At 40.5% G+C, this 15,095-nt stretch overlaps 1 protein-coding gene across 2 annotated transcripts in view; it reads left to right on the forward strand.

Moving 5' to 3' along the window:
• Positions 1 to 1,250: 1,250 nt before the first annotated feature.
• LAPTM4B (lysosomal protein transmembrane 4 beta) overlaps positions 1,251 to 15,095 on the forward strand; it is an 86,442-nt gene continuing 72,597 nt past the window's right edge. The window contains exon 1 of one of the 2 annotated variants that reach the window (XM_067536975.1): positions 1,251 to 1,509. In XM_067536975.1, the coding sequence (XP_067393076.1) occupies positions 1,408 to 1,509 (102 nt within the window). In that variant the 5' untranslated portion in view covers positions 1,251 to 1,407. The remainder of the gene's footprint in view (positions 1,510 to 15,095) is intronic. The other variant, XM_067536964.1, reaches the window with a different exon arrangement.

Consider the following 15,095-nt stretch of genomic DNA (forward strand, 5'->3'; position numbering starts at 1 on the left):
TCCCAGAGTCCAATGGCTATTTCCTTTTGTCTTCTCAGGTGTAGAGAATAAGGTGGGCAGGAGGAAAGTGAGAAAGAGAGGTTCCTTGGGGTGTTTGTCCTGTCTTTTTATAGTTTCAGTCTCCCTCTTGGAAAACATTTCCAACTGAGAACTAAGAGCCAAAGGGTCTATGTGGAGGGTTGTTTTCTTTCTCACCTGGTTGAACTTCGTTTTCCCTTCCTGCTTGATGACTCTGTTTACTGCTTAAATGCTAATTAAGGCAACTAAACATCCCTTTGTCTAGGATAGACCTGTTTGCTGACTTCTGCTCAGGCATGCTGTGGATTTGGAACATGTGTTAATAACACCATAAAGGGAATCTTATAACTTCACATATAATGTTTCCACCCACATTTTACCAGGACAATATTAACCAGCAAATTATGAGTTTTCAGATGATAACTTACAAGGCATACCTTGTACAAAGATTATTACAATAGCATGTGAACACACAAGGGTGTATTCTGTCACACCCCTGTTCTACAGCAATTTACTATAGTTTCCTTATTAGAACAAATTTGTTAAAATTAAATATCACTCAAAAGAAATGGAAGTGAAGCATTGTAGGTATTTCTAGGGTAGAAACTGTATTGTGTAGCTGGCCTATGTCTGATCTCAGCCCCAGCATCAACATTCCCTGTTCCCAACAATGTAAACACACAGCTGGATCAGGCAGAGAGTAACCCAAGATCCTGATATTACCGGGCCCCCCCTGAAAGTAGGGGCTTTGTCTTATATATGCAACTATATGTTCCCCCAGCCCACCCCACTCCCAATAGTGTCCCAAGTGTTGACCCATGCTCTCTGGTCACCCTACCCACTGCAGCAGTTGGTGGCAGTGCCTCTCTTGTGGCACTGACTGTATACCCTCTTTTTCCCCAGTCCCACGGCTTGCTGCAGCGCATCTCTGACGGCTCTGGGCCCGTCCCCTGGCCTGGTTCGAACTGTCACGCACAGCTATTGCATGGCAGGTGTAATGAGAAAGCGAGAGTGGCCCGAGGCAACAGCATCTCGGCAGTGCCAGCGGCCGGCACGTGTTGTGCCAGCTGTAGCCATGTGGCGCGCCGCAGGGGCTGCGCACGGCCCGGTGGGCCCCTCCCTGCCTCTCTCTCGGGGAGGGGCGGGGGGCTGCTGGTGCTTTGGTGACATCATGGAACTCCGGCCCAGCTGATGGAGCGCGCTGGCTGCCCACGTGGTGTCCCTTCCTCCCTCCCTCCCGCGCTTGCTGTGCAGCCGCCGCAGTGCTCAGGCAGCTCGGGCAGCGGCGGGGGCGGCTCGGCCCGGCCCCTGACAGAGGCACCAGCAGGCGACGCTCGCTGCGCCCCGGCCGGCCCCAGGGGGAAGCTTTGCTGCGCGCCCGGCCAGGCGATGAGGACGATGAGCTCCCCGTGGGCTCGCTTCTACTCCAACAGCTGCTGCCTGTGCTGCCATGTGCGCACCGGCACCATCATCCTCGGCGTCTGGTACCTGGTGAGCGAGGCAGACAGGGGCAAGGGAGCCACGCGCCTCAGCGAGCGTGCCGCAGCCCCGCGGCGGGGCTGGCGTGGGCGCCCTGGTGCGGGCGTTCCCCCTCCTCTCCCCTTCCTCCTCCACACCTTCCTGAGGCTCGAGCTGGCCTGGCTTGGGCAGCCGCTGAAGTTGCCCTTGGCCCCCGAGGCACTTTAATTTAGCCCTGGTGGAGCATTAGCTGAGGGCGTCTGGGGAAAGGACTGGAGGAGCCTCGCTTGTTGTGGGGGGAGGTGTTGCGGGAGATGCTGGTAGGAGAAATAGGGGGGCTGGGGAGGAGTATGGGGCTTGGCGGCACAGGAGACTCTTGTGAAAATGGCTTCCATCTTTTGGGTTCCTACCAAGAGTTCAGGTGGTTAGAGGTTGAACAGCCAAAACTGGACTTGGGCCCCTGCCCTGAATGGCGCCTGTGAAAGGGGCCATCACTTGTGTCTGGGGGGAAGGGGTGGGAATAGATGACAGTGAAACCCTGCCAGTTCTGGGCCCTAGCACCTCGTATTTCAGCTTTTTGGCAGGATCCAGATCCCCATATTGGTGGTGCTGTTGGCTGCAGGCACATCAGGGTCCAGATTTTTGAGGTGCAGTAGAAGCCACTAAATATGTTCTTTATTTAGTCAGGGAATGTTCAAAGTGAGGCCAAAAATCAGGTGATCCAGAGGCTGATAAAGGTTTTTGCAGAGCTGTTGTGCCAAGATGTATCAGGGTGGTGGTGGTTGGAGGTGGTGGAGAAAGCAGCAGTTCCATTTGTACTCTGTTTAGACAGTGGAATTTGGGGGGCTGCGGCCAAAACTTGGCAGGGCCCAGCTTTTATCTTTTTCTCCTGCTGAGGTCTTCACTGATGTCCAGTGGGAGCACCCTGGAAAGGCTAGGCAATGTGGTCGTTGTGGTTGCTTGGAAGAGAGGGTTTGCCAGGTCCCCCAATATCTCATGCTTATTGGCTTTCCTTTGTCGGAGACTTCCTGGAGGCTGGCAAGCTAAAGCCCTGTTTGTGCTTTGAACAGGCAGTGCATATTTGGGCCTGATTCTCTATTCAGTTACACAGGTGTAAAGTAGGAGTTACTCCATTGGAGCCAGTGGGGTTCCACTGGTGCAAGTAAGAGGGGAATGGGGCTCAATGATTTCTGTGTATGCTACTAAAACAACCCGTGACACTATCTAGTGGAAATATCAGTAAAATAAATAAATATGTCATCTTCATGTAAAAATAGCTCCTGAGATTGTGCATATTACCAACAATCTTTTGCTTTGGACAATATAACACAAAAATCTCTAGAAAAACACTGTCCAAAGGGAAAACCTAACTGCTTGAACCAGTCAATATTTGTGTAGAGGAGATTTCCATTATATATCTATGTCTAGATATATAATGGAAATGGGAGGCAATTCCATTGACTCCATCAAAAGGCACTGTTACAATATCATAAACGGCTAACCATTAATGTCTTGATAGAGAGCTAGATGGGGATAACTGATTATTTAAAATTTACAAATTCTTCGTTGTGTGGGTTCCCTCTTTCCCCCCACCTTTCATTTGTTTGTTTGTTAGATTTTAAACACTTGGGGCAAGGATTGTGTGTTTTTTCTGAGTCACATCTTGTCTTTGATTTTTAAGCAGCGACTTCAGTGAGTTCTGCATCAAAATGTCGAGAAAGGACCTTGTTCATTGTGAGCACTGCTGTAACACAAATAATAAGAATCCCCAATCTTTTGCCTCAGTCAATGTTTATTTCCAGTACTTTCATACTTTGCCTTTTATAATTATTGTTCTGCATCTTTGATTGTTGCTGGTAGCTGGTGTGGAATACTGATTTCAGCTGCTAATGCTGCTTTTCAGGAGAGTGGCTATTTCTGGAGATAAAGCCTCTAAAGGGTTGTATTATTAGTAACTTAATCCTTATAAAACAGAGTAATTCCCTCCAGGCTGCTACAATCTGTAAAGCAGTTTCCTTCCTAGACAGACCATAATGAACTCAAGAGAGTAGCATTTAGATGCTACCTAAGTTAGAAAATAGACAATGTTAAGGACATGAAAAAATGTGCCTTTTTAAACTTTACGTATTTAATTGACATTTGAGGATTAATTTGAGGCTGGGGTGAATAGTCACATAGCACTAAACTAATTACTAGAATAATACTAAAGAGAAATGAAATTCTTTTGCAATGAAATTATGGTGGTTAAAAAACCCCACATTTGCATGTTTTAATGGCTTTCCAAAAATAGTGATGAATGTATGGGTAGCAAATTGTAAATTACAATGTTAGCCAAATCAAGGCTTATTGTATTGATGGTATATATTAAACATATACTGGCATTAGGATAGAAATCTCTTTCTCACATCCATGATTAGTGTTCACATGAGGGATCTGGAAGATTTTATAGTCATTAGTATTGCAGTTCTTTCTTTGTTGGATTATTGAGTATTTGGATTTTTTGTGTGTTTCATATATTTTGTAATTTATTGTTCATTGTTGTTTATCAGAAAGGGTTCTTCATTCTTACTACTTTTATAGGAAATTAGTGAGGCAAACTGCACTAGACGTAGGAGTCCACTTTCTGACCATCATGTCTCCACTCCTTGGGTAGCAATATAGGAAAATTAGCTGCCTATAGGTCAGTGCTGACACATTTGCAGGATTTGCAAATGTGTAAAGAAAGCTGGTTCATTGCTTCAGACTATGCATTGCTTCAGACTATGCAGACTATGCCATGTGCAGTCTCCTCTACCTCTTGATACAAGAGACCAGAGTTGGGATCTGACTTCAATGCTATTCATCATTTTTCAGATACACGGTATTGCAGATTAGACCTAGGCTTTATTTACTAACCACTGACATTTCCTTTGGAAACAAGTGGAAATTGCAAAGCTGTAGTTGCAGGGCATCTTGCTAAATAAATTCATCAGTGTAATTAAAGGCTAAATTGACATTGATCTGTTAGTAGTCATATAAAACAAGCTGTGTCCTATAAAACAGATGTTACACTGCTGAGTAAATTATGCATTGATTTAGTTACTTATTGCTTTTACTTTAATATAATATAGTTAAATGAAATCATTTGCAGGCACATACCATGGTATCTGGGATATTTATAGTGCTGAAGGAGAATTCCTTTTTTATTGCAACTCCATTGTGGTCATGCATTTTAATTTCATGTCCTAAAAGCTTTTGAGTACGTCATCCAGGACACATGGCTTTATTAACTGTTTTCAGTGTGCAATTTCAAGAATTGCTGGGTGAAAGACTTCTTGGCTTTCAATTAATTTTTTAAAAGAACACTTTGGGTAAGAAATGGGAATTAAATGCAACAGTTAAACTTACATATGAATAAATATATACTTGTCAGTATCCCTTACACATTGTCTCAATTAAAATATCTCCATACTGTTGTCCTGCAAAACACCTAAGTATGTGCTTAAGTCCATCCCCATTCAGAAAGGCTTTTAAACACATATCTAATTTTAAGCATGTGCTCAAGTCCTATTGACTTCAATGAGTTCTACATCTGTGCTTAATGTTAGGCAGGTATTCAAATGCTTTGCTGAATTGCAGCCTGTGTTTTCTAATTCTCTCAGTGAGGAAAACTTGTTTGGCAGCTCTTTTTAGCAACAAGGTTAGTTTGAATCTTGTATTTTCTTGCAAACTAGTTAAGAAAAATATAGGTTCAAATGAGCTAGTTCTTCTTAAAACTCACAATCATTATTTGTCTGCTGTTAAAATGTTTTCTCTTCTTTTTTGTCTATAAAACATTCCTAAAGTTGGAAGGCTGTAAATACAATAGAAATTGTAAGGAATGTGGAAACTGCACAAAGATATTTACCACTAACAAATATATGGAGACAAAGTATTAAATAAATCAGGGCTCTGTTGCTTAAGTAAGCAGCTAACCTGGTTGAAAAGACACAGACATACACGTTTACGTATGAAAAGCTTTTTATATCTCAGGATATCAAGTGTGACTTTATAATACATAGTAGTGTATTTATATTTATATATATTTATAACCATCTGTTATAAAGGTTTTATCTGCCTGATTTTGAGATGGTTGTATTACTTATGTGTAGCAAAGCCACAAGTGAATTAGACAGATTATATAAAAAAACCCACCAAAAAATGTTGATATTTCTCATACCATTATGTATTCTTCAGGCCAATATTTTATGGAAAATGGCTGTGGAAATATTTTAGAGAGCTGTAAAAATGTTTTTACTATCACTATTTTTAATATCCCTGACCAGTAAAGGCAGGCTGCCTTAGTATCATGAGAAGAGAAATAACTAATACACTTTGGAAAGTTCTTAAAATAACATTTCTATTCATAAAGTATCATGAGCCTTGAGCTGGGATAATTTCAGGGTCTAAAATTTCACATTAGGAAGTTGGTGGAAGGAAGGACAAATTTTTCTGGTACATTTTCTATGGTTGCTTGAAGCTGCTCAGTGATTTGGAATACTGGAAGCACCACTGTCACAGAGTTTAGTGAGCAGAGTGCAGGTGATGTAGTCAAAGTGGCATGATCATTTTGTGACATAGCATTTTGTGACATAGATTTTGGAACAGCCTCATGATGTTCTCTTTAATCATTTTTCATTTTATTTTTAGGGCATTTATTATTTTGTTTTATCCATTAAAATGTTTTCTTTTTTTTATTACATTTATGATAATAGAATATACCCGATGACCGTATACAAATGAAAACTGTGTATAAACCCAGCTTATCTGTACTACTTCATTTTATTAAGTATTGTATGCATTATTCCACATATCAAGATGCTTGCCAGCCCCCACCATAATTACCCACCCCAGACAGTTACTTAAGTTACTTAAGGTTCCCCCCCATTGAAAGGTACCCAGTACTGCAGCCCCCAGATAACCCCTCTGGCTCCATCCCATTCAGTGACACAAACCCCATGGGACACCACGGATCTCCCCAACCTCTTCTGTTTCCCCAGGGACTCCTCCCTGGGCTCTCCCATCCCCCTTAAGTGTTCCCTCTCCTCCACTGAGCCCTAGCCACCCATTAAACCTAGGTATCCCTTCCTTATCCCCCTCCCTTGGTCAGTTGGGAGGCCCTGGAAGGGGGCATTGGAGAGTGAGACAGTGTCAGCTTGTATTCCACAGGGCTGGGCCCTGTTCCCCACTCTGGATGTAGCTACCAGACATATGGGGTTGCAGTGCTGTTAAGATGTGGCCTGGCCACTCTTTTGCAACTCTGTGAGCCAGATCATAATTCCTGGAGTTGGGAACCAGGCCCAGTCCTGCTGGGGAGGAACTGCTGCTGCAGGGAGAGTGTTTCATTTTATGTAGTTTTACGATCTTTCATTTTATTTCATGTTATTTCACATTTGTGAAATACACGGGGCTCCTAGATATTACTGTCAGATGTGGGAAGGAGCAATGTCTGTGCACACTCCCAACACACACACAATGCAGTGCAGAATACTTAACATAGTTTCAGATAATAGGATCAGCAATGAAACAAATATGTAGTGTTGCCTTCTCACATTAGAATATAATGGATCAGAAAACTGTTATTTATTAATTTGTGTTAGATAACTGGCCATAATCCCATTGTGCTAAGCATTGTACAAACACAGAAGAAAAAGACAGTTCTGCTATATTTCTGCAGCCACTGTGTCTCAGTTTCTTTCTGGTAAAAAGTATGTTATATAGGTAGAAACAAAGTACTTTAATGTAAAAAGTAACTTTCAGGAGTGGAGTGGTCAAATATAGTGGGATAAATATCAGAAAAACTTCCTGACAGCACAGACTATTGGACTGATGCTGAATAGATTCTGTTTAATTAATAATTCATAATAGATTTTAATTTCCAGGACTGAGTGGTGTGCTGGGAGGGGAAAAGCTTATGGGAGGAGTTGGGATGTTCAGTACAAACATTATCTTTTGAAATAAACTAGGGGGAATTGTTTGGCTGGATGAGCAGAGGGTGGTGGAGCGATGGCTACTCATAGAGTTAGCAACCAGTTCAATTCAGAGTTTTTTAAAAAAAAATCTGCACAGCATGGGGGCTTTAAATTTTGCCTCTAATATCAAACATGAAATATGAGGTCACATATAATCTTCAATCAACATTTATCTTTTGTGCAAACTAGCTGCAAGTATTATGGATTAAATGGGGAATATGAGAACCATTTCTGGGTAATTATTCCTAATTAAACAAGTTAGGTAGGACTGTGAGCTGTTCAAAACTGCACTGAGACTGAAACCAATTGATTTCTATTTTGTAATTATCATGGTATGTTAAAACAAGAGAGAGAAATGATGCTTGTACTAGTCCTTGTTGTCCAGCTAATGTTGACTAATCAGTAATAATATCCTCTTCGCAAAACTCCGTATCAGCAATTATAAATGCAAGCTATCACAGTCCGTAATCTGATTCTGTTCCTTGTTTGTTTTTTAAATAAATAAAACACAGTCAGATGTGCTGCCATTCTCTTAAGGATTTTCCATTACCTAGTTGCATAGTGATGGATCTTTATGTAAGCATGAAGGACTTGATCCTGCAGCATTCAAGACAGTGAGAGTTTTTTCCATTGTGTTGAATGGGAACAGGATCAAGCCACAAGATGTGCTTAATTTTAAATTCAGTGGAATTAAACATGCATAAGTGCTTTTTTGAATTAAGACATACAAGTCTATACTGAAACATAGATTCTAAGGGGATGAGAGGCACATGTTTCCCTCCACTTCCACCTTTTTGCTGTCATGGATAAGACCTTCTATGTAGCTATAACACTAATGCATTCTCATTCCTGGTCCCCTTTCCATCCCGCTTTCCACCCCAAAGCTTTCTTTAATGTGGTTGCTTCATGTGTTGAAGGGAGCTGTCCAGCAATTCAGCATCAGTCTTTTATTTTCCGTGTGGGTGTGGCGTTTGCCAGAGGTCTGTTCCATTTTTGAATGGGGTCCTAAGAAGAAAATGTCGCAGGAGAATATACATTTAAAAAAAAAAAATCTATAACATTTTGTGAAAAGTTAACTATTAAGTTGCACAAATACCACACTGAGGGATATGGCATAAGAATGTAGGAAGAGTGTCTGAGTTTGTAGTTTTGTATACTTTTACTTGAATCTCTTATTTGGGAGAAAGACTCAGTATAAATTTCCAGTCTTAACATTTTGACTCTTGATTTTATCGTATTGTATCACTGGTTGCATGAGCCAGTTCAGTCTAGTTCAGCATCAGTTTTTCACAGCAAAGCAGAATGCTAATATTCTGAACTTTTACTGGCAATAGTATTTTTGTAGTTGGAAGGAAAAAACAAGGTACTTCTCACAAAGGCCACATTGTGCCATTGATTATTAAGCGGAACACTCCTCATAGAAATCAATGGGATATATTCATCTTAGAAACTGAAGCCATAATAGACATAAAGTATTTACTTTGAGAGCGTATCATGTCACTTTCATTCTCTCTCCCTTTTTCAAGTCCAGTGGAAAAATAGCATGAATGATCCTGTGCTTAAATACCTATTTAGAGAGTACTATTGTCCTCGTCTCTTAAAAATTTAATGGTGTTTAAGTTATGATAACAATACTGCAGCAAGGAGTTCTGATAGCTTCGGTATTTATCACTAATATGAACAAAATATACCCTGCACTGGAGAATCTTCCAAGCAGCTATAGCCTGATCCTGCAGGTCTTATGTGGTTATTTTTACTAATGAATAGTCCTGTTAACTTTAATGGAACTACTTACACCAGTAAAGGTTTGCAGGATGATAAAAACAGATAGGAGATTCCAAAATGAAAATAGAATTTATTTTTCTTAAATACATTTTATTTATTTAAAACTTATAAAATGGGGGCTATACTGGGTATAGATAACTACCACAGTAAAGTAAATTGTTCTGTATTAGAAAATGGGGATCAGTGCTAGATCAGGAGAGTTCCAGGTGCACAGTAAATGCAGGATTGGGGGAATGTGTTTCAGTTAGAAACCACAGGATTTTTTAATTTTATATCAAGGAAATGGATTCTAGGAGGGCCCCTCCACTTCACTCAGTTTTTTTAAGCTTATTTTGATAACTATTGTGTGGTGATGAAGGGCTGGATTCCCCCCTTCTGTAATCAGATCCATGGGAAGGAGCTGAGGGGAAGAAATCTCAGTGAGGGTTTCCCATGGAGTTTCCTCTGTCATTGTGGTGTTGGGGTTCCTTTGCCTCTGCTGAATGAACTGTCAGCATGGTCCTCTGGGATTTGCAGGACACAAAGGCAAACTCTGTGGACACTCGGTTGGTTGTGGAGACCCAATATCTCTTCCCACTTCTTGGAAGTGTGGTGCCATTAGAGCCTCACTGTCAATTCCCCTTGCTCCCCAGCCTCTAATAATCTTCCTAAAGAGGGCTCCTTATCCCAGAGAGAGCCTGTGGATAAGCTAAGAGAGCCTGGGGTTTATTACTTTTACCTGGGGAAAGTTCACAGGACTGCAACCAATTTGGGCCCACCAAGTGGCTGCCTCTCTTTAGTGCATTGTAGCCCAAAACCTGAAGGAAGCCCTCTGTCAGATCTTGGGAAGAGTGGGATGGTGCCAGGAAGATGGCTAATTTCCGATCCCGTGGGTGATTGTGGTTCACAGGCAGATCAATGGGCCATGATTTGGCCTGAAAGTGTTCGTATTTCCTCCTAATCGTAATGATGATGGTCACAGTGACTAAATATTTGTCTTTAAAATTCTGTATACATTTAAGCAACTTTATAATACTCTCTCCTGCTGGGAACATCATTTACAAAATGAAAGCTTAATTCTGCAGAAAACAGGAATATCCACAAGAGCCCTCAATCCCTGGGGCTTGCTTGTTTTCTGTGAACACCGAGTTCTCTTTTCCTTGTTTACAGTTTTTTGAGAAAGGGAATGTAATGAATACACCTAGGCCTGTCTGTCAGCAATGTAGAAAAATAGTTTAAAATACAATAATGATTTATTACTTGCTTCATGAATTACCTTCAGTGGAAAGACTTAAAAAAAACCACAGGGACACCAGGGTTGAGACTTATTACTTAGGGTCAGATTCTGCTCCCCTTAACTCAAGCTATATAGTACCTAATCAAGGGAACTACCCACAGAATTAAGTTCCACTCTGCAAGAACTGTGGATGTAAAATCAAGGAGCTTGCTTGCCAGGGAGGTACTTGTTATTGAGTCAGAGGTGACAGGAGCAGGGCCTGACTATCTGAGAATGGTCATAGTGAAGAAGGTTGAACTCATGAAAGGACAGTTTTAAAAAAGTCCTCAGGCATTCTTTATACAGTTTCTCCAAACACCTGTTTTCTATTTTTAGTGCAAATAACCAGGCTAGCACCTGTGCTATGCTAAATTTGAACATAGGAGCTGTCATAGTTGAAATGGGCTTTGCTAGTTCTAACCAGCTTTCATTATTTAAAAAAATGTAGGCAAGGACTCTACAACCTCTTAAGGAAATGGGGGACTTAAAGTTAGCCTGTAACACACCAGCCTGTTAGCCTGCAACAAGGATTTCAATGTTGTTTTTCCAGCTCTTATCCTCTCATCCACTCATTTGCAAACATCTCCGAAATGTCAAGCCATGATTTTTTTTAAACCATATATGAGTCATCAAAAGGATGACGGTTGCAACAAGGCACCAGGCTATCTTTTAATAAGCACAGTGGGACAAAGTTGTCAGTCACTGCTATATAATTGATTTCTAAACTTCTAATAAAATGAATATTTCTATTTTTAAAGAGGCCCTTTAAATCTGTAGTAAACCCATTTGGATTATTTTGAACAGTTTGATTCTTTCTGTGAGAAAACCCATGGTTGATTATGAGAGTGGCAGAGTTTACACACACTTACGAGGGAGGCAAAGATGGGTTTAGAATATAATAACCATGGATATTTACATTTGTTTTACATAAAAATATAAGATCTTGTATAATAATCTTGACCACACTTATAGTACGAAGTCAATGTATTATATTAATCAACTGAGATATGTTTAGAGGTTCTGATTAAAGATCACTGTTAATCTGCATTTGATAGTGAACCAGAGATTAACACATTAAGCTTTGTAAATTTACTATTGGCGATACTGATGTCAGGAAAAATACAATTACTGTCTTATTCTGGACACATGGAGTTGATGATGTGAAATACCAAAAAAGTGTAGTTTACAGTAATATTTTCTGTTCCTCATTTTATTGCCAGAGACATATTTTGACTGTAAAGATCCTGGAAGTTTAAATTAGACTCTTTAATTTTTTCTCCAGGCCATGCACGTGTTCTAAATTTGGCCTGGCAAAGCTTGAAAATGGTCTGGCTACTGGCTAAGAGGAAGCGGGTGAGTGCTGGCAAGTGTCTGGTTGGATTCACTGCTGCATCCTGATCTTCAATGCTTGAAAGCTCCCATTAAACCCAGAAGCCAGGGAGTGGGGGGATAGAGAACAGAGCCATGCTCCTTCTCATTCACAACAAGAGAAGGAGGATGCTCCAAACTGATCAGATATCTAGGAACCATGGCAGGGGCCAGAGGCAGTGCTTCCTAGCAGGTGAACAGCACCCCCTTCCTAGCAAGTTCTGGGGAAGGAACACAGGGCTTCTAACTAGTGCACTGTTCCAGTCCCTGCCATAGGTCTCCTATCTTTCTTATGGCTACAATGAGCTTAGTCCTCTAACTAAAAGAGGGCTTTTGGTAACATTTTTGAGCCGTTGGGCTCTTTTCCATTTTGCTTCTGGTTTTTATTGAACAAGTTCTTGTTCTATCAGGAGATACTTTAAACCCTTTTAAAATACTCAGGACAAAAGTTTTCAGTAGAAATTCAGTTCTGCAGAAATTTTAACTTTGCAAAGTTTCATCTTCCAGCTCCAGGGATAATTGCAGCTGGCCTAGCCTGTCAGATTAGTGTGGGCTTGTCCTTTACCACATAAGGGATTATCAGGTTCAGCTACTGCACCATATAATCTGTTGTGTCCTCAGTTTCTTTATATAATTGATTTAGTACAGAGGGTTGCAGAATCATGCTTGGATAGGCTTCTTTGCTACCAATAGGGTGCCACTGACATGTTCTTTACAGAGCTTTCATAGGGATTGCATATCTTTTTTGATTGCATAAAATAATTGAAGCAAATTCTTGTATTAATAAGATTTACGTGATTTGATATCAGAACTTTGTGTGCACATCTCTCATTGGTGTAGTAATGCATGGCATAAATAAGAAAAAAGACAAGGTAGGAAATTAAGTTTTAATGCAAACGCCATAGCTCAGATTGTGTCACAGACTTGAAAATTTAGTTCTCCCATCCACCATGCCAATTTCTGACACATGTATTATGGTAAACACGTGTTCTTGGGATTCTGATTGATGTAAGAAGAAAAACCAACTTTTTCCAAAGACTTCAAATATAAAAATGATCAGAATGAAATTGTGAAAACTAGCAGTCCCAGGAATGGAAAACTCAGGGACTGGTAGTAGGATACCACACTTTTCTCTTCCCTGATGCGAGTTTGAGTCAAGCCCAGTTAGACAGTGATCTTTCAGCAGCCTTCTGTGAAATTAGTTGAGGATCTTCAAACAATTCCCAAGTGTCCATGTCACAAACTCCATAATCACATATAATACTAGTTGGCACCATTTGTCCTCCATCTTAGCAGAGAGGCTAAAGACTGAGTGACACCTACATGATAGAGCGATGGATGGTTTAGAAATACTGATGAATTATATAGATGGACAACTACTCACTCTTCCTTGAGATGATCACTGGTCACTCCAGAATTGAGTTGAGGGAAGGGTACTGTGGTAAAAACACACTTGCACTAAGTGTGCCATGTTCTCTGGAGATCTAAGGGCCTTTGTTATGAGTGTTTAGTTTGCAACTTTTCATGAAATGAATTTGGTCTCTGTCTCTGTACAGCTCTTTCAAAGTACAGTAAACAAGTAACACAGAATCCATTGATACATTTACATGTGAATATTCTATTTATCAAACTGTAAAGGATTAACATTACGTTTAACTGTCATGCTTATTGAATTAACTGATATCCCAAGGGAAGCAGAAAGATATTTAGTGTGCACCTTGTATGTTGTGTCCATCTAATCTTTCTTGTACAAATTCAGTAATTTCTCTTTTTCATTTGAGACAGGTCTGTTGTGGGTTGGGCTTCAGGGCTTTTTAAAAGGCTGCCAGTAGCTGAGTCATTTGCAAAAAAGAGTGGTTGTAGATCATGCTAGACTTCCACTATCCATTTATTCAGCATAGACTTTAAAGTTGAATACTTAGTGTCACTATAATAATTAAAGTTCAGATGTATTTAAAAAATAACTAAAATATTTTCTGCACCTCTAATATGTCTAATATTTGAATTTTCTGGGTCATTTGCTGTCACCACACTGGTGAGAACCTGGTAGTTCTTAACAATTCTTGTTAAACAACAAGAATTCCAGATTTCACTGTCTTCTCCAAATCCCTCCATCCCATAAGAACATAAGAATGGCCAAATCTGATCAGACTCCTGTTCTATCTAATCCAATACGTTGTCTTAGACAGTGGCCAGAACCAGATGCAGTAAGCAAACCCATAGTGGAGGAGTATAGAATAAATTGCGTGTGGGGAAAGTCTTTTCTGAACCCCTGTTAGTTAAAGGTTGGCTTATGTTCGCAAGCATGAGGGTTTGTATGTCTTTTTTAAAAAATGCCATGTAATGTGACTCAGTGTATATATTATGCATATAAATAGCTAATCCTCTTTTGAATCCTGCTAAGCCCTTGGCTTCAGTAGTATCTTGTGATAATTAATTTCACAGGCTAACTGTGTCATGGGGGGAAAGAGTGTCCCTTTAATCCATCTCCAAATTGCTGCCTTTCCATTTCCCTTGTTCTTTGTTGTTAGAGGGAATATGGGTTTGTTTAGATGAACTGTTAGTACATGGCAAGCTGGGGTGTAAAGCTACAGCATATTAGTGTGCCATGCACAAGTAAGAGGGACCTGGTTTATCTTCTTTATACAATTCATGATTTTGTATATTATCACCATCACATCTGCCTTGCTGTGTAGTCAGTCTGCAGCAGCAACTCCTGATACTTTTGGACCAAAGAGGATATACGTTTTATTCAGCATGAATCAGAAAGCTTATATACAGGGAAAGAAGAACAAGAAATATCTACTCTGACAGCCAGTTCAATGTGTGGGGTTATATTGCTGCTGTTTTTCCCAGAACTTTGAATTGTTGAGTGACACATTCTCTGATATACCTGTTGGCTCTGAGCCTTCCACCTCCCATTAGTTCTGACAAACCTATTTTAGGTGCATGAACCTCAGTGGAATAGATAGGAAAACCCCCTGGGTCCATCTAATTTCTCAGAGGGAGAGGTAATCTTGCTTGACCTGGTTTCTCTAATAGTAAAATGTCTTAGAGTCATAGTACCAGCTAGCCCTTCAATTCTCCTTCCTCCATCACTAAACTGAAACAGATTTGTTATTGTGGCTAATTATAACAAATACTTTGTAGTTACATGGAAGGCTTCCAGTCTACTCTGACACCAAAGGTCAGGCCCTGTACCTCACTTTAGTCCTTTTGAT

This window comes from Emydura macquarii, unplaced genomic scaffold (genome assembly GCF_026122565.2).
Source record: "Emydura macquarii macquarii isolate MOO-44397 ecotype Brisbane River unplaced genomic scaffold, CSIRO-AGI_Emac_v2 contig_383, whole genome shotgun sequence".
Taxonomy (NCBI): Eukaryota; Metazoa; Chordata; order Testudines; family Chelidae; genus Emydura; species Emydura macquarii.